A 17,572-nucleotide genomic window follows, 5' to 3' on the forward strand; every position below is an offset into this window, starting at 1 on the left:
CTTTTGGTGAGCCATGGAGGCTTGTGTGCTCTCCTGCTCCCTTTGATCCTCATTGGGATTACCTTCCTTTGTGCTTGGAGGATCGCTCCCTTAAGGAGCAACCACTCTCCTTGGACATCTGGTTCCCCTGCCCTCTGGGACCTCAGCACATCCTCAACTATCCTCCTTAGCTCGCTAAAGTTTGCCCTTCTAAAGTCTAGGGCTGCTGTCTTACTGCATCCCCTTGCCACCTTGCACTGGATGGTAAATTCCAGCAGGCGATGATCGCTGTCGCCCAGGTGGTAGAGCACCCGCAGCCCCCTCACCAGGTCATCGCCCGTGGCCGCACTAGGTCCAACAAGGCATCCCCCTGGTGGGGCTGTGCACCTCCTGGGTTAGATGGAGGTCCTGCACTCTAAGAACCTACGTGAGCGGTCAGACCTGGCTGACTGCTCCTCCCAGCAGATATCCGGGAAGTTCAGGTCCCCCATGACTACCACATCTTTAGCCTTCATTACCTCTGTGAGCTGATCTAAGAATTCCTGGTCAAGCTCTTCTCCCTGGTTAGGAGGTCTGTAGTAGACCCCCACCGTTAAATCTCTCACCCCTTGAGAGTTCTTTAAAACTCATTTCTATATTTAGAGTGTGTGCTTGTGTCAGTATATGTAAGGTGGGGTTAGGATGTTTGTTAGGCTAGTAGAAATTAGTGGGTGGATGCCTCCTATTCCAATTAGCTCTTGGAAATGAAAATAGTTGTATCTGACCTGGTTAGACAGCTTTGGAGTTTGAAAGATTCAAATAAGTGTGGGGAGTTAAAGTGGGAATATTTCTTCAGCAGCATTTGCAGTTTACTTCTACAAGGCAAAGAAAGAAACATTCTGCACCAAAAGCACAATTTTTTTTTAAAAAGGAACCTTTTGTCTTGTAGGTGAATATGAGAAAGGTGTCGACCACTTGACAAATGCCATTGCTGTGTGTGGACAGCCACAGCAGTTATTACAAGTTTTACAGCAGACTCTTCCTCCACCAGTGTTCCAGATGCTTCTTACTAAACTCCCAACAATTAGCCAGGTACGTATGGGAAAGTGGAAGTAATTTTAACTGCATTTCTCCAAGAGGAGTAGAAAGTGGTTTTTTTTTTTTTAAAGGGCTGTTTCTCTGGTTTCACTAGGAAGGCAAAAATCATTGCTAATATAAAATAAGTGATTTATTTTTCCCACTGAAACTCAAAATAAGCATAAGTAGTAGTGCTGGGGATGTAAGTAAATATTTTTGTCAAGTGCCAGAAACAGTCCAGTGTCAAATATGTATTTGATTTATTATATTACCAGGTAAGATTCCCTAAATGACTAGAACCTCATTTCCTCTTTCACCCAGAAGAGAGGTATTTTATTTTAAATGCATGTTAACCTCTTAAAAAAAAAAAAAAAGGTTATAAGTCTTTGACTAGCTATAACACAGACTACATCAGCTGAACTGAAACATCAAAACTAAAAAGATGTCATTTCATATTTTTGGATCTCAAGCTTAAAAAAGTGTGCCACAGCTTTAGTGTCAGAATTTTAGTCTCTTCATTTTTTTAGTTTAAAACAAGCTCCAGAGGGGGGAAATTTACAAGCTGATTGCTCTATGAACAGCTACTTCTAACTTAGGTGAACGAGTAGCTTAAGATGCAGTAGGGTATTTATTCCTTGTAGCTCTAGGTTCAAAATGCCCCTTCCTTTCAGAAGGAGTGTACTATGTGAGAGGCTGTGTCTGGGGTAATAAATTAACCGAGCTCCTGTCTAGTCTGTATGGATAGTAGATTGGGATTGCTCCAGTGTCCTCCATGACACACTCCTCAACCAGTTGTGTAGTTGTCCTATATGCTACGTAGTTGCCACACTTCAAGCCAGGCATGGCTATATTTTAGTTGCAAAGTACGTTGGTAATCTGTAGACTCTGGAATGGAAGGCACCATAACAATGGGTAACAAATTTTCTCTGAACAGGAGTAGCAAGTAATAATAAATAATCTATTTTGTTGTACGCACAGAAGTGATTACTTGATTCCTAATAAGAGATGTTACTTATCTGGCAGTAGCTTTGTAAAGTATTTTGTTTTTCCAAAGGTGACTCCAAAAATCCCTGTGAAATAGATGCTAAACTGTAATTTTTGACAATCTTTTAATGTTCATGTAACGATTCAGCTGTTTAATGTTGAATATAAAATTTCATTGTTTTATAACAGATTATCTGGTGACAATTTTATGTGAAGTGAATAAGACTCTTTCTTCTTTCTGCAGAGAATTGTAAGTGCACAGAGCTTAGCTGAAGATGATGTTGAATGAGATCGTGACACCAGAGAAAAATTAGTGATTTCGTACCCCAGAAGATGAGCATCATTGGGGGATAAAGAGGGCAAACATCGTAGTTAATGGACTATGTACTACATTGAATCTACCAGAGTTAATCTTTAACTTTGGATAGGTGGGTCTGGCTGGATTGTATTTATTTATCCCAGTGAAAAGTGTATTTTGATTAAAAAAAAAAAAAAAAAAAATCATTTTATAAATACACTGTGTTGAGTTATCAAAGTGTCACTAACTTCATTACTATTAAAATATGCAGATGTAATGTTGTACATAGAAAGGTATAAAACTACTACGTATTAAATATCCAATGCTCATTTTTGAAAAACAAAGTGAAGGCAATAAAGATTTATCTGCATCTGTATGTTCATATGGTGGTCCTTTAGATCTTGAAGCAGCTTACTCTGACACTTTAAGACTATCTTAAAGAATTGTCCTTAACATGTAAACTTGTTCTTAATAGTGTGTCTGGCCTTCAAAAAAGTTAACCATGCTTTTAAACAGCAGGTGGAAAATCTTTGTGGCCTATTGACAGAATAGACATGCAGTTGATAAAACAAAAGCCAGTCATGTACAACAATAAAAGGAAGATGCAAAAAAGGAGGGTGATGGGAGATCAAGAGTGAAGGCTTAGAGACAAAGAAAATGAAGAATCCTGTTATTGCCAAGAAACAATAAAAGCTGAATAGTTGCAAATAAAAATCAGAGCTGCCTGACTTAAATTCAGTTTATTGCAGCTGTAAGAATGGAAGGGTTTTTAAAAGCTGGAACCCACTGTGCAGGGAATGAGAATAACTAACAATTTAGGCCCATTGTTATGGCTTGGAAGACTTAGAGTTGTCATTAACAACTGGAAACATGACAAATATTTTTTTTAATCCATGGAAGTAACCAAGAAAACAAATTAAGATAATGATGTCCACAGGCTAATTAGCTAAAATAACAAAAAAATGCATAAAAATAGTTCATGAATTCTCAGTTCAAGGAAAATACCATAAAAGTGGGTTAAAATAAATCATTGTGCTTTTCTTCATTTACAAATAGGAAACATACATAAAGTATAATCGCACAAAAATAAGTGCAGTTTAAAAGCCCTTTGCAAGGCTGAAGTTTTCCATGGTTAGGATGAGTGTAACATCTTGGAAATAATCCATTTTTCTAAAGTAGCCTATTTTTTGTTTTGTTGCCACAACCATACAAGTTGCCAGGGGAAGCAACTGAAGATGGAAACTTAGATTTTGGTTAGTTTGGTGACGTGTGTTAATGTCAGTAGTAACAGGAAAGAATGCTGCTGGCAGTATTTCTCTTTAACCTACCCCCCCCCCGCCCCAGCTGGTTTGGATGATAGTAAGCTTGAATGATAGTAAGGCAATGCAGGGCCCCTACAAGACTCAAATGATAACCATGTGGCTACGCCAGACAAGAAAGCTGATAGTTTTAACAGTTTCTTTGCCTCTGTTTTCTTGAGGTAGGGACAGACTTGGGGATACCTCTGCGCCAAGGCCTGTCAGAGCTAGGGATCTTCTGGAAGGGGTGGACATTTTTAAATCTGCAGGTCCAGATGCCCTCCACCTAAGGGTGTTGAGGGAGCTGGCTGAGGTCATTGCGGAGCCCTTGGCCCAGCTGTATGAGCATTCGTGGTCATCTGGCCAGATGGACCATGAATGCTGGGGGATTGGAAACTAGTTAATGTGGTCCTCATTTTTAAGAAAGGGAGGAAGGAGGACCCAAGTAACTATAGGCCTGTAAGCCTCACCTCGGTCCTCCGGAAGATCTTGGAGAAAATCGTCAAGGAGCACATTTGGGGTGGCCAGCCGGGGAGATCATGCTCAGGGCAATCAGCATGGGTTCATCAAAGGCAGGTCCTGTCTGACCAACCTGATTGCCTTTTATGACCAGGTAACTAAATCCTTGGACGATGGTGTCGCCATGGACATAAGTCTTTCTGGACTTTAAGAAGGCCCTTGACACTGTCTCTCACCCCATTCTCATTAAGTGGCTGTGGCATTGATGCCTGCACAGTTGGATGGGTAAAAAATTGGCTGATGGGCTTCACCCAGAGAGGAGTGGTGGACAGGTCGTACTCAACCTGGCAAGATGTGAGCAGTGGGGTCCCCCACGGCTCAGTCCTTGGGCCTACACTGTTTAATGTCTTCATCAGTGACTTGGATGAGGGGGTGGAAAGCACGCTGTCCAAGTTTGCTGATGACACTAAGATGTGGGGCGAGGTGGGCACACTTGAAGGGAGAGAGGCTGCAAATAGATTTAGACAGACTACGAAAGTGGGCAGATGAGAATAGGATGGGATTCAATGTAGACAAATGCAGGGTGCTGCACCTTGGGAGACGGAATCCACAGCATACATACAGGTCAGGGAGTTCCCTTCTTGAAAGCACAGAGGCAGAAAGGGGTCTTGGAGTCATTATTGACTCCAAGGTGAACATGAGCCACCAATGCCAGACCGCAGCCAGCAAGGCCAGCCATACCTTGTCATGCATCCAAAGGTGCATCTCAAGCTGGTCTAGAGAGGTGATACTCCCCCTCTATGTGACATTGGTCAGGCTGCAATTGGAGTACTGTGTCCAGTTCTGGGTGCCGCACTTTAAAAAGGATGTGGCCAGCCTGGGGAGGGTTCAGAGGATGGCCACCCACTTGGTGAGAGGGCAGCAAGGCAGGCCCTATGAGGAGATACTGAGGGACCAGAACCTGTTCAGCCCCAGCCAGAGAGGAGGCTGAGGGGGGACCTGGTGGCTGCCTACAAACTCATCAGGGGCAATCAACAGCAAATGGGTAGAGCCCTTCTCCCCAGCACCACCTGGGGTGACAAGGAACAATGGTAATAAGCTGATGGAGAGTAGGTTTAGGTTAGAGATCAGGAGGCAACATTTTACAATTAGGGTGGCCAAAATTGGGAACCAACTTCCTCAGGAAGTGGTCCTTGGTCCTACCTTGGGTAAATTCAAGAAGAGTTTGGATAATCACCTGTCTGGGGTCTTGTCAACCCAGCATTCATTCCTGCCTCTGGCAGGGGGTCAGGCTAGATGATCTGTTCAGGTCCCTCCTGACCCTAGCTACTATGAAACTATGAAGATTTGATTAGTAGGGTACTCATCATCCTATTAGTCTATGCAAAGCTGTGGTGTTCTGATAATATCTCAGATGGGCATGGAAAGACTGGCCCACTTCAGCTTGCTGTATAGTTTCGAGTTGATTTTGTGGGAGTGAGCTAATATTGAGGTATTGACTGAGTAATTGACCTATTTGTGAATAAAGATTTCTGAGCCCTTGGCAATGATCTCATGAAGTTGTGGGAAATGGGGTGGGTACCAGAGGACTGTGAAAGGGGAAATGTAGTGCCCATCTTTAAAAAGGCAAGGAGGAGGACCTGGGCCAAGAAGGAGACTGGTCTGCCTCACCTCAATACCTGGGAAATTACTAGAACTTATCCTAAGGAAGGCCATTTGCAAGTATCTGGAGGAGGAAAGTCTGATTGCAAGCAGCCAGCATGGATTTATGAGAAACAAATTGTGTCAAGCAAATTGTTATATTTTATGACAAAATAACTACTTGGGTGGATAAAGGGAATGCTGGACTCAGCAAGGCTTTTGACGAGGTCCTGCAAGACATTCACATAAACAAATTTTAGAAATGTGGGCTGGATAAAACTATTACAAAGTGGATAGATAACTAGCTCAATAGCTGTAAGCAAAGGGTAATTAATAAGTCTGCATCAGAATGGTAGAAGGTTTCAAGTGGAGTCCCACAGGGGTCTGTCTAGGATCCAGTACTTTTCAATGCTTCTTCAGCAACTCTGCAGATGACAAACTGGGAAGGATTGTGAGCACATTGGAGGATGGGAGTGAAATTCAGAAGGATCTCAACAGATTGGAAAGCTGGGCTAGATGAATTTCAATGCAGTCAAATGCAAGGCGCTATAACGTGGAGGAATATTGCAAAACCAAAATGGGGGAAACCTATCTGGATGGTAGCCCTGTGGAAAAGGACCTGGGAGTATTGGTAGACCACTGACTCTATTTAGTCTGCAATGTGATGCAGCTGCGCAAAAGGCCAATGTGGTTTTGGGCTGCATCAATAGAAGTATTAGGCACAAGCCATGGGAGGTAATAGCACCTCTCTTCTTGGCACTGGTTAGGCCTCATCTGGAGTGCTGCGTGCAGTTCTTAGGCTCCACATTTTAAAAAGGACATGGAGATGTTGGAGAGGGTCCAGAAGTGGGCAACAAAGATGAAGCATTTGGACAGCAAGTCATATGATAAGTGGTTGAAGGAGCTAGGTATGTTCAACTTGCAGAAAAAGGTGCTGAAGAGGGGACATGATAGCAGTCTTCAGGTACTTGAAGGGCTGCCAAAAAGAAAGAAAGCACCTTTTTTCTCATGCCGCAGAAAGGAAGACACAGACCAATGGCTTGAAGTTGCAGCAAAGTAAATTTAGACTTGAATATGTGGGAAAAATGTCTTTATGGTAAGAATAGGCAGTGGAATAGACTGCCTAGGGAACTTGTGAACTCCCCATCACTGAAGGTGTTTAAAAAGAAGTTTGACAGCCACTGGTTGGGGATGATCCAGGCATAGCTATGCCTATTTTCTGCCATGGGTATTTCCCAAGTTAACAGGCTTTGGTTGCTCCTGCCCTGCCCCACCCCCCTCCCTCCTATTTTTCCTGCTATGTGTTTCTGCTGTGATGGTATGTTTAAGTCTCCCCACAGGCATTGAGTGTTGGCTACAGATAAGGCTGGGGACTTCACCTGGGGCATGCTGATTCTCCTGCTAAGAGCAAAGCCAGAGGTTCCTCGCTAGAGAGTCTTGCCCTTACGCTCTGGGCCAGACTGATCGCCATACTTGGGGTCAGGAAGGAATTTTACCCCATAGATTGATTTGGACTGTGTGGGTTTTTACCTTTCTGTGGTGGGGTGTGTGGCCCTCTAACCAGGGCCTACTGAGTGCATATTGACAACATTTTATAGAAGCAAGACATCAGTTGCCATCATTCTCCTGCTTTTACCTGTGGCAGGTTAGGGTGTTAAGACTACCCTCAACCCTGACATAACATAGACCTATGCGGAGTTTAGATTATGGTTGTATGGGATGTTTGGATAGGGTTGATTCTTATCTCAGCACGGGCTTGGACTAGTTGACCTCTGGAAGTCCTTTCCAGCCCTATTTCTCTATGACTCTAAGGTGTGGGTAGATTTGTAGGATTTTTCAACCATGGTTCTCTGCCAGAGAGAGTCAGCTTCAAGCACTAAAATGTCAAGTTACTAGTTAAATTGTTACTGGTTAAGTCATTTGAGGTCACCCAGCAAACCACTGCCAGAGTTGAGATGGTTACATGCTTTGCTGGTGCCTGGTCATCTGCTCTGAGTACTAGAATTACAACCCTCACAGTTTTTCCCTTAAACACTTGTAGGCACCGCTTTTCCTGATAACATTTCACATTTTTATAGTTGGGGCAAATACTGCCTTTAATTGCTGTGTAGTGGAGCAAAATGTCATCTTGAATGTGCAGGCAGACTGGAATAGCAATACCAAAACGCTAAATTCACACCTTTGGTTATACTGGGACTGTCCTGTATGGAAAAAGACTTTAGAAGGAATGTGCGTGTCCAACTGGGTGGTTCTTCCCTGGTTTCTTAAAGGATTTGATGGTAACTTCAGCATTTGCCACCATACTTCTGTGCTGATGAAACCCCTATATAGAAGAAATGGACATCAGTTTCTACCTGGTTAACTTTCACCTGCTTCTAGAGGTTTGCAGTGATAACCCAAATTGAAAAGCCAGGTTTCAGTTATTTAAGATTGTATTGATTTTTTTAAACTAGTTTAAAGTGTTTTTTTTACACTGGCATAATTGTCAGTGCCTCCTGTGAGCCTATGTGCCATACTTAGAGGTGGGAATGTTGATGCTTTTCACAAATTTGCTTTCCCAAAATGCCTATTACCTACTGAAGCACCATGCATTTAATGGTTTAAAATAAAGTGTTGTCTGAAGTAGGATTTTGCTGTTATTTCAGCATTGTGGGCCACTAACAGTTCCTGTGGTGCACAGCTCGTGTATAGACAAAGAAAGCTGTAATTTGCATCCCATTTCAGGCATTAGCAAACTTAAATGTAATTCATCAACTGTAGCAAAAGAGGAAGCTGTTGTATAGACAGGGCTCAGCTATGCTTACTCCCATGTTATAAAAACATGATTAAATGACGCAGGGTTTCCCCCTGTCTGTTACTTCCTCTACAGTTGCTACTGCAGCTAGTGGCACTGCTAGTCAAGTGCACCTATAAAGCATCATAGGTGGAGCCTTAATGTCACAAAGAAAGAGCTGCTCCTCTATACTACTTCCAAGAATGAAGCCCTTATTCCCCGTTTTCTGTTTCATGCTTGGACAGTAGCATACATATAACTTAGACCACCGCGAGGACTTCCCATACAGGAAAGGAAAGGCTATATTACCTATGTAAATGTCTGTTATCTACAGTATTCCACTTAACTAGCATTATGATTGGACAGACACCTTGCTGGGACCATCTCAGCAGTATTCCTGCCCAGAGCAGGGGTGTTGGACCTGATAATCTTTTGAGGTCCCTTCCAGCCCTTAATTTCTATGATTCTATGATTGCAGCCAAAAAAACGTGATTTCATCCTTGGTGAGGGAACGGATTTGAAGCCTTTGATGTTCTTATGTTACCTCAGTTTTATCCTTTGGGTTCTTAAACCAGTTCAGGACTAAATACAACGCAGAGTAAGGTGAAGTGAAACCAGAATTTTGATACTCATCAAGTGACGAAACTACTTTCCTGGCTGTAATACATTGGGTTAGACTGTGCTGGGCCCCTTTCTGTAATAGGCTAGCCTTCCCTGAAGGAACACACAGGTTATTTCTGCATCTAAAAGAATCTTTCTGTTCTTTGGTTGGCTCATAGGTTTGGTTGTGATGACATGTAAAAAGACTCTTATATGATATAGTTGTCTTAAATGACTGATAAGATAAAAATTAACAGGTGGTAAACTTCAAGGAAATCTATGAAGTGGTAGCTAATTTCATTCAGCCACCATTTCCAAACTACTGTATTCGATCTCTGGGGATATGAATGAATGCAATGGGGAGACTTCTTGTTTCCCAAGTTCCTATCACACTGAAGACTGGCCTTAGTTTCCATTAACTTGGGCCTGTCCAACTCACTTTTGGCTCTTTCAGCCTAGTAAGCAGAGAGGCCTGTGAGTTTGGTTCTGAAACAGGCTTGCAGATCAGAAACTAATTCCCAGTTTTTATGGGGGATAGCTCTTTCTGGGATGCATAGGCTGGAGCCACCCACAAAGGTTTTTTTGTCAAAGAACAAATACTTTTACAGGAAGCCCTCGCTATTCATGGGTTCAGCATTCATGGTTTCAAATATTTGCAAGTGCCGAACCCGCATTTTAAATACACTTTATACACTTACAGGAGCTCCTTGGGAGCTCTGTGCTTGCTGCCACCGGGCTTCTGCCACCACCGCACTCCTGCCACTGCCACCAGAGCCGTGCCCCATCCCAGCCGCTGGGGGCACTGCGTTCATGAATGCAGTGCCTTATCCGCGGATTTTGCCATTCACAGGGGATACAAGAGTGTATCCCCCACGAATGACGAGGGTCGCCTGTACTTGTTTCATAAGGTTTTGGCCTAGCTTTCTTCATACAAGCCCTTGAAGTCCAGCTTCTGACCCACATGACAGAGCACCCAGGCAAAACCTTCTTCTATGGTTTTCAGCAATTGAACCAAGACAACTTCTCCTTCCAAAGAGATGGCATTAAGTGTCTTAATCTTGGTCATGGTGGCTTTTGCAGGGAGTAGAATAGCATGGAAGGGGGTAAAAGGCCACAGAACACAACTGACTTTTCAGTCGTATCCACAACATGCCAATCTATAGAAAAGCAATGTCCCCCTCCATTTCGCTGGAGCTAGCCAACAGGTACCAGTTACACAATCAACAGGTCTTGGAGGGTGTGTCTACACTGCTAGCAAGCACCATTGGCAGGCTGGCCCATGCCTGATCATCCACATTGCAAACTCCTCTGAGCTTGCCTCTCATGAGCCGCTCTTTACAATTTGCCTATTCTCAAGACTACAAGAACATGAAGGCCATCAGCCATCTGACTTTTGGCACCTCTAGCCCCTATTTCCTGTGTCCTACTGCCTGTAATCAGAGCCCAGCTTGCAGTACAGCCCTTCTAGGAATCAGTTGGCGTGCTATTTGTCTCTCCAGTGCTTGATGTACAGTTGCAGTAAGGAAACATAACCAGGGAGGGGCAGCTTGTGTGACACAGATTAGTTATGGATGACTTTCATGGTGACCCTAAATAGCAGCATAGGCATTCCCTGGCTTCTAAAGGGACTTAGGCTTCTAAATCACCAAGGCTCTTTTAAACTACTTAAGGAACAAATTGCATTTCCCATTTCCTTTCCTGTGATATGGGATCTGGCTTTTGTGACAGATTTGACAAACAAACAAGCATCGTTTACTTGATGCTTTTTGTGAACAGTAAATTATTTTTGTTGTATCTTCTCCGACACAACACAGACCTAACACTTTAACCTACCACAGGTTAAGTAGGGGAACCACAGTAGCCAATGTCCTGCTTCTATAAAATGTCAATATATGCTCAAGAGGTCCTGGGTAGAGGGCCATGCCCCCAACTACAGAGAAAGGCAAAAGCTCCCAATCTGTACCCATCTGATCTTGGGGTCACATTTCTTCTTGTCCTCCAAATATGGTGATTGGCCTGACCCCAAGTGGGGAGGCAAGACCCTCTAGCCAGGAACCTCTTACTTTTCTCCCATTCTAACTCTTTTACCGTGGTCGAGTCCTTTGTGACGGACAGGTCTCCCTTCATGCAGCTTTGCTCATAGGTGCTGCCATCTCTCTTACAATATCTGTTCTGTCCCTTCCTTACTGCCTTTGCTGTTTTTTTCTGCTGCCTTCTCTTTGGGCCATCACTGAGTTTTACCTTTCTGTTGTACTGTTGCTTTTCTGCACTCACTAGATGGCCGCATGCTTTTTTCAGGGTAGGGGTCAGAGGCAGGACCTGTTTGAGGGCTCAACACAGTTATTATTAGTTTCAGTGATAACTAGTTAACAGTTATTAACTAGTTATCACTCTTCAAGTCAGCATTCATTGCCTTGTACAGTGATCATTTTAGACTGGCACACCCCTCAGACAGAGTCCCCAGGCACTCTCACTGCTGGGCTGAGAAAAGATGCTGGGGCCAGCTGGGCTTTGTTGGAGCCTGAAGACCTGCTCACATGAGCCTTTTCTACAATCAGCTGCAATAAACCTAACCATGAGGTCATGAAGGCTGTAAGTGGCTTTCAAACATGTAGGCCTCAGGGCGTGCAGAGGCAGAGAACAGATTTGAGGCCAAAGAGCTTCCGAAGAGGCGACATTTGATGTCCTAATACTTATCACTGTGGTTTCTGCAGGGAGTAGAATAGTGTGGAAGGGAGTAAGACGTTCAAGTGTTCTGTGCCAACTCCTGCCCTTGCTAGTGGTGAAATGCTGACTACATCTGTTATCTTCCAGCTGACAGAGTATTGAGCCCTCAAGCAGGTCCAGCATATAACAGCAGAGGGCAGTCATGTACACATGTAACCTTCAGGCTCCTCTTGCAAAATCCTACATTTTAGAATCTGTGCGCGCCATGATTTGGTCCAATGCAGCTCGTATCCTGGCACAACACTGGCCAGTGCCACATGTGTTCTGTGTGGCAGCATGGCCAAAGAAGCAGCAATGGCAGCTACACAACACCAAGGCAGATGATGGCTCCCTGTTTTGGCTCTTTAATGCCTTCATTTTGGGTTCTTCTGAATCATATTTACTAATCAGAGTTAATTTTACTGGCCAAACCAGACAAAAATATTTTTAATGTTGCTTGTTCTTTGACAAGGGCAATGATTCCTCACGAGGGACAGAGAAAGATAGAGAAACCGAGAAAAACCTCAGCTGGATGGAGAGTGTGCACACGTGTACATGTGTGCATACATGTTTGTGTGAATGTGTGTGTGGAGCACAGTCACCCACGTATGCATTGGTAAAACTGGTGAAAAATGCAGGGAGAAGTTGGCATTTGCTTACTCACTTCTGGTTTCAATCCACTCAGACTATAGCAATAGCAAATTCTTATCACCTGATTGTGTTCTGCAACCTGTGTAAAATGAGTTGGTAGCTTCTAACAGTTAGGGACCAGCTGTGCACATAACAAACCATCCACCACATGGTCACTTGGGCTTGGTAGTATAAGCCAGCAGCAGAAAGGGAAGGAGATTTAGCTATCATTTCACCCTTGAGGTTTAAAAAGTGACATTTGTCTCTTTCATTTCGTGTGCAAAATATGGCTTTTTGAAGCTCCCCACAATGTGGTTTGCAGCTTCTGCTATACTTTGGGTTGCTTCATTAGGAGAATTGTACTTTTCAGCTGGGATGACTGAAGTTACAGAATTATTATATAAATTCAGTAACTATGATTCAATGGCTAGTTTAAATACAGAAATGGAGAAAAGGAATTCATAAGCAAGTTTATTTTCCATAACAGTTATTAACTAGCTATCACTCTTCAAGTCAGTGTTAATTTCCATTTGCCTTGTACAGTGGTCATTTTAGACGGGCATTTACTTTCACCACATGCCAGACAGACCTGGTGTTATCTCACTGTTTGGTCATGTGAATTGTTGCCAAGGACAATGCAAACTCCCGAAACTGAGGTGATCAAAATCTTGATATATCTTTATAATAAAGAAATGAACCCCCCATCATGCCTAGCTGCCTCCCTTGTGACTCTTGTTGATTGTACAACAGCCTGGGTCTTTGCTATGCAATACAGAGGCCGGAGGTGTACAGAAGCTGTGGACTGAGTTTGCCTAACCAAGAGGGATTGGTAGCAGAATAACATTTTGCATGCTTGTATCCTTTCCTGCAGCGATATTAACCTCACCTTCACCCATTTTTGCTAGTATTAAAGTTTGGTTGCTGAAAATAGCGACCCACTTTTATCCATCCACAGGGGCCGTCTGTTGGCCTTTCAGCCCTGGTGATCATTATTTGTATTATGTATGGCTGGGCATGGCATTTGGAGCACCCTGCTCCCACATGCTTAGTCTGAAGTCCTGCTCCTGTAATTTGTCTGGCAGGACTGCATCCATGTGGATCCAGGAAATGAAAGATGAAACAGTGGCATAGCAAGGAGGAAGGTAAGGACAACAGCATTATGATCACTCAGAGAATAGGGTGATTGTTTCACTAGTTGCTGTTTGTTTTTTAATTATGTGTTGAAGCTCTGAGGTCTGATTCTTTTCTGCATTCCTCCAGTTATATCCCGAGGATCCTATGCATGTTTGTACTATGTTGTAGTCATGGTTAGCATTATCCATGGCTCCAAATGTTCAAAACCAATCATGAGACTGTATGTCTTTTTAAATAACAAATGCTGGGTTCTTTCATTTGTCCTCTGGTTCCTAAGTCTGTAGGGTGGGCTCAGGTCTAATTTTCAAGATTTTTTTTTCACAACCATGAATGCTAGAAATGTGTTGAGAAATAAAACAAGATAACCCTAAGATACAATCACAAGATCTGGAAAGGCTAGGTTAGTTACCTTGAGGTAAAACTGCAGGAACGTTCACAGATAACCTCTTCCTGTAACAGCATGAATGTGCAGCAATGCTCTGCAGTTTGATAGCTCTGCATATTCCATACAGATTAATTCATTCAATCCCAGAGCAGAATTTGGAGTCACTGAGCTTGCTGCACTGAGAAATTGGGGCATCGTGAGGTGAGAAGGGGCTGTGTTTTCAAAGGTCCAAATAAGCATTTTGAACTGCCCAACAGCCTAACACAGCACAAGTCATGCCAGGCAGTGGCTCCCTCAAACACACCCTGCTGTTCTGACCAGGAGCAGTGTAGCCATGTCTGTGCAGCACCAGAGGTGCACTAAGGGGCACTGTCACTCAGAAGTACTAATTTGACCACCCAGATGTGGCTCCACTGCTCCTGGCCCTGGAATGGTGCTTACTTGCTTGTCTGTCATGGCAGCCTTGTGGTCCAGACCTTGTGGCTACTGTAATTCATTAGTAAATCCAGGAATGGGATGGCAGAAATCTAATTCCCATGGATGGGAGAAAATCTCTTACTATGAGAAACTTAAATACCCAATCTCTTCAGTTTATTGAAAACTTAGGCAGCACTTCTCCTCCAACTGTCCATGACACACACTGTATTTGATGCTGGAGGGTTTATCAATTAGAGCAGGAGATTTTGAGCCCTGGTTCCTCGGTTGTATTTTTAGCTCTGCTCTTCTGATTTTAAAATGAGCAATACACAATATTGACACAGCACACGCTACCGAACGAAGCTAGGTGACTGATATCTCAACAAGTAGTTATCAGTGGAGAATTGCCACGGAATGGGGATGTTTCTAATGGGTTCCATAAGAGTTGGTACTAGTCCCAAGGCTGTTCAGTGACCTGGAAGTAAATACCTGATACAAGGGGTGATAGAGGGAACTATAATGAGGAGAAGAAAGGAGTCATGCAGAATGATCCAGCATGTTTGGTGAGTTGGGCTTATTCAACTGAGGAAAGCAGGCCATGACTATAGAATGGGGTGCTATATCTTGGAAAGTGTAACAGGGAGCCAGAGGCTCCTGCTACTTTAAGAGGATGCTGCAGCATGCTAAGCTTGCTGGGCGGGATCAGAAGCTGAGCAAAGGCTAGCTGGAGGGAAGCAAGCAGGCCAGTACTGGGTGGGCGGGGGAGAGATTATTCCCTTGAGGCAGCAGCTAGAAAAGCAGCTAAAATGCAGGCATAGGCAGCCCAGAACTGCAAGCAACTGTGCTAATCCGCAGCAAGGAGAAGCAGGCTGGTCATCAGGCCCAGAGTGAAAACCCCTGTGGGTGGCTGGACAGCTGCCTAACAGGAAGAGGTGAGGCTTTCAAGGCACACAAGATCAGTGCCTGAGACCAGGTGGTCAATTTGGCCCTGCAGGCAGCAGGTAGAGGAGCTCCCAAGAGAGAAGACCTGCAGGAGGCAGCCTGGCAGGCACCCAAGCCCATGCTCCCCCAAGAGAGCCCGAATGAGAGGGCCCCAAAAGAGGCATGGCTTGTGGGAACATTGAGCCAGAGCAGGGAAGGCTTTTAGTTCATAACGCAGCTTGCTTAGGTTTAGATTGTGTTTAAGTTTGGATTAAGGGAGGACCAGGTTGTGGCTCTGAGGAAGGTCTGGAGGCCACTGTTAGGGAGCCTAGCTTGGGGTCAGAGACCCAGAGGGCTGTGGGCTGGTGCACACCAAGGCTGGAAGAGCCCAGGCCAATGGAGGCAGCCTAGCCTGGTGTCAAGGACCAAAGGGGCTGAGGCTGGTGCAAACTTGAGACTGGGAGAGCCAAGGCTGGTGGGAGCAGCCTGGTCAGGGGTCAGGGACCCAGAGGGCTGCAGGCTGGGACAGAGGCACCGTAGCCATATAGAGCCGGAGAGCAGGAGGCTAAGGCCACAGCAAGAAGGCTGAAGCCAGATTAGGCTTAAGCCAAGGGGAACTAAGGAGAGGGGCTGAAGCCTAGGACAGGTTGAAGCCAGATTGGGGCCAGGAGCCCAGGAAGAAGAGAGCCTTGTTAGGATCAGGGGCTTGGCAAGCTGGAAGAACAGATAATTAACACATGGGGCCACCAGGGTCAGTGGACAATCTAAAGTACCATCTGTGAGGCATGGGCATAGCTATAGGTTCAGAAGAAAGCCACAAAGAGCCCATGGGGCCTGGTGGGAGGGTCCTGACTTAAGGCTTGAAGGGTAGGACTGGGGTCAATTGGGCACGTGAAGGGCCCACTGGCCAAAAACAAGCTAGGGCTCACTCTGGGACCTCAGGGAAGTCTCTCTTTTTACAGTAGAAATAATTCCATCAAGGTATGGCAGGAAGAAGAAAGAGAGGGTACCCTTGGGGGCCAGAGTGGGCAGAAGCTGCACAGACACCAGGGAGCATCATGGCTGCCCGTGGGGCCCAGTTCTGCTGTAGAAAGCCATGGCTCTGAAAAGGATTTTGGGTTTACCTTGCGTGAGCATCGCTCACAGAGTTTCCTCTATGGGGTGCTTGCTCAGGATTGCTGGGGCCGTGTCTTGTTTCTGAGAATACCTCTTGAAGCCAGCCCAAGCTTGACTTTAAGAGCAGATGGGGAGCTCAGGCCCCTTCCCCAGTCCCGGCCACAGCCTTTTAGTCTCACACCTTCCCTTGTTCTCCTTGGCCCTGACTCTGTGAGTGAGCATCAAGTTCAGTTCCTGAAAGAGAACCCTCCTTTTGGGATGTCCCAGTGCAACCTACAGTTGCAAGCAGCATAGCAGAAAGTCTCTTCAGTAAAGGCATTTATTGGAGCAAAGGCCACCCAGCCAGAGGTTCACTGTCCCTTCCACAGGGGTTAAAGCAATCCTTCCATCCTGCAAAGTTATGAGTACTCCCAGATATCTTCCACTAGTTTCAGTCTGCTGACTCTTCTGGCCAGTCTGCTTGTTCCCAGTCTGCTTGTTCCCAGCCTGCTCTCCCACTGTCATGCGTATCTCCCCTGGACTCTTCTTGGGCATCTCACCTCTGTTGATAGGTCAATGAAGCCATTCAAGGCTTTGTATATGCTAAACATCTGTCTCATCTCCTGCAGGCAGCCAGCCCAGGCACTTACCTTTCATTCTTTATGCACATGCTAATGAGCAGGGATCTGGGTTTTCCAGTTCCCATGGAAAATGGAAAAAACAGTGGAGTTCACCCTTTACTCAAGAAAAAAACGGATTTTCCATTTTAATGGAGATTTTGCACTTTTTCAAAGAGCTCTTTGCAGGCCAGCAGAGTTCTAGCCTGCAAGGGACTTGGGGGAGTGGGAGGAGGGTGGTCAGGCAGGGGGCACCGTGTGTGTATATGCACATGGCCACCGGGCAGCCTGTAGAGCAGCTGTTACAGGTAAGTTGGTGGGGGGATGGGAGGGATTGAGGCCTCCATAGAGAGGGAGGGAGTTGGGCAGGGCTGGGGCTGGGAATGCTGTTCAGCTGGGCAGTGCATGGGGCTTGGGGCCCAGGCACTGCTGCAGGGGGGCAGAGGCCTTTGGACCCAGGTCCCTGGCCCCATAGCCCTGGCAGCTGGGGCCCCCTCTGGCAGGTCTGTGGGGGGCGAAGGGCACTGGCAGGGCCAGGGGAGGAGGGGGCTGTGTGTGGGAGAGTGGGGAGTGAGGGGC

At 45.2% G+C, this 17,572-nt stretch overlaps 1 protein-coding gene and 1 long non-coding RNA gene across 2 annotated transcripts in view; both read left to right on the plus strand.

Annotated features, from left to right (window-relative positions):
- The window catches only part of TOMM20 (translocase of outer mitochondrial membrane 20), a 17,546-nt gene extending 14,859 nt beyond the window's left edge, over positions 1–2,687 (plus strand). Inside the window, exons 4-5 of the mRNA XM_019549841.1 lie at positions 908–1,050; positions 2,264–2,687. Coding sequence (XP_019405386.1) covers positions 908–1,050; positions 2,264–2,308 — 188 coding nt within the window. The 3' untranslated portion in view covers positions 2,309–2,687. The remainder of the gene's footprint in view (positions 1–907; positions 1,051–2,263) is intronic.
- Positions 2,688–13,217: 10,530 nt separating this feature from the next.
- LOC109319973 overlaps positions 13,218–17,572 on the plus strand; it is a 51,119-nt gene continuing 46,764 nt past the window's right edge. Inside the window, exon 1 of the long non-coding RNA XR_002103688.1 lies at positions 13,218–13,566. This is a non-coding gene — a long non-coding RNA (uncharacterized LOC109319973). The remainder of the gene's footprint in view (positions 13,567–17,572) is intronic.

The sequence above is a fragment of the Crocodylus porosus genome, unplaced genomic scaffold (assembly GCF_001723895.1).
Source record: "Crocodylus porosus isolate Cpor-Errol unplaced genomic scaffold, CroPor_comp1, whole genome shotgun sequence".
Taxonomy (NCBI): Eukaryota; Metazoa; Chordata; order Crocodylia; family Crocodylidae; genus Crocodylus; species Crocodylus porosus.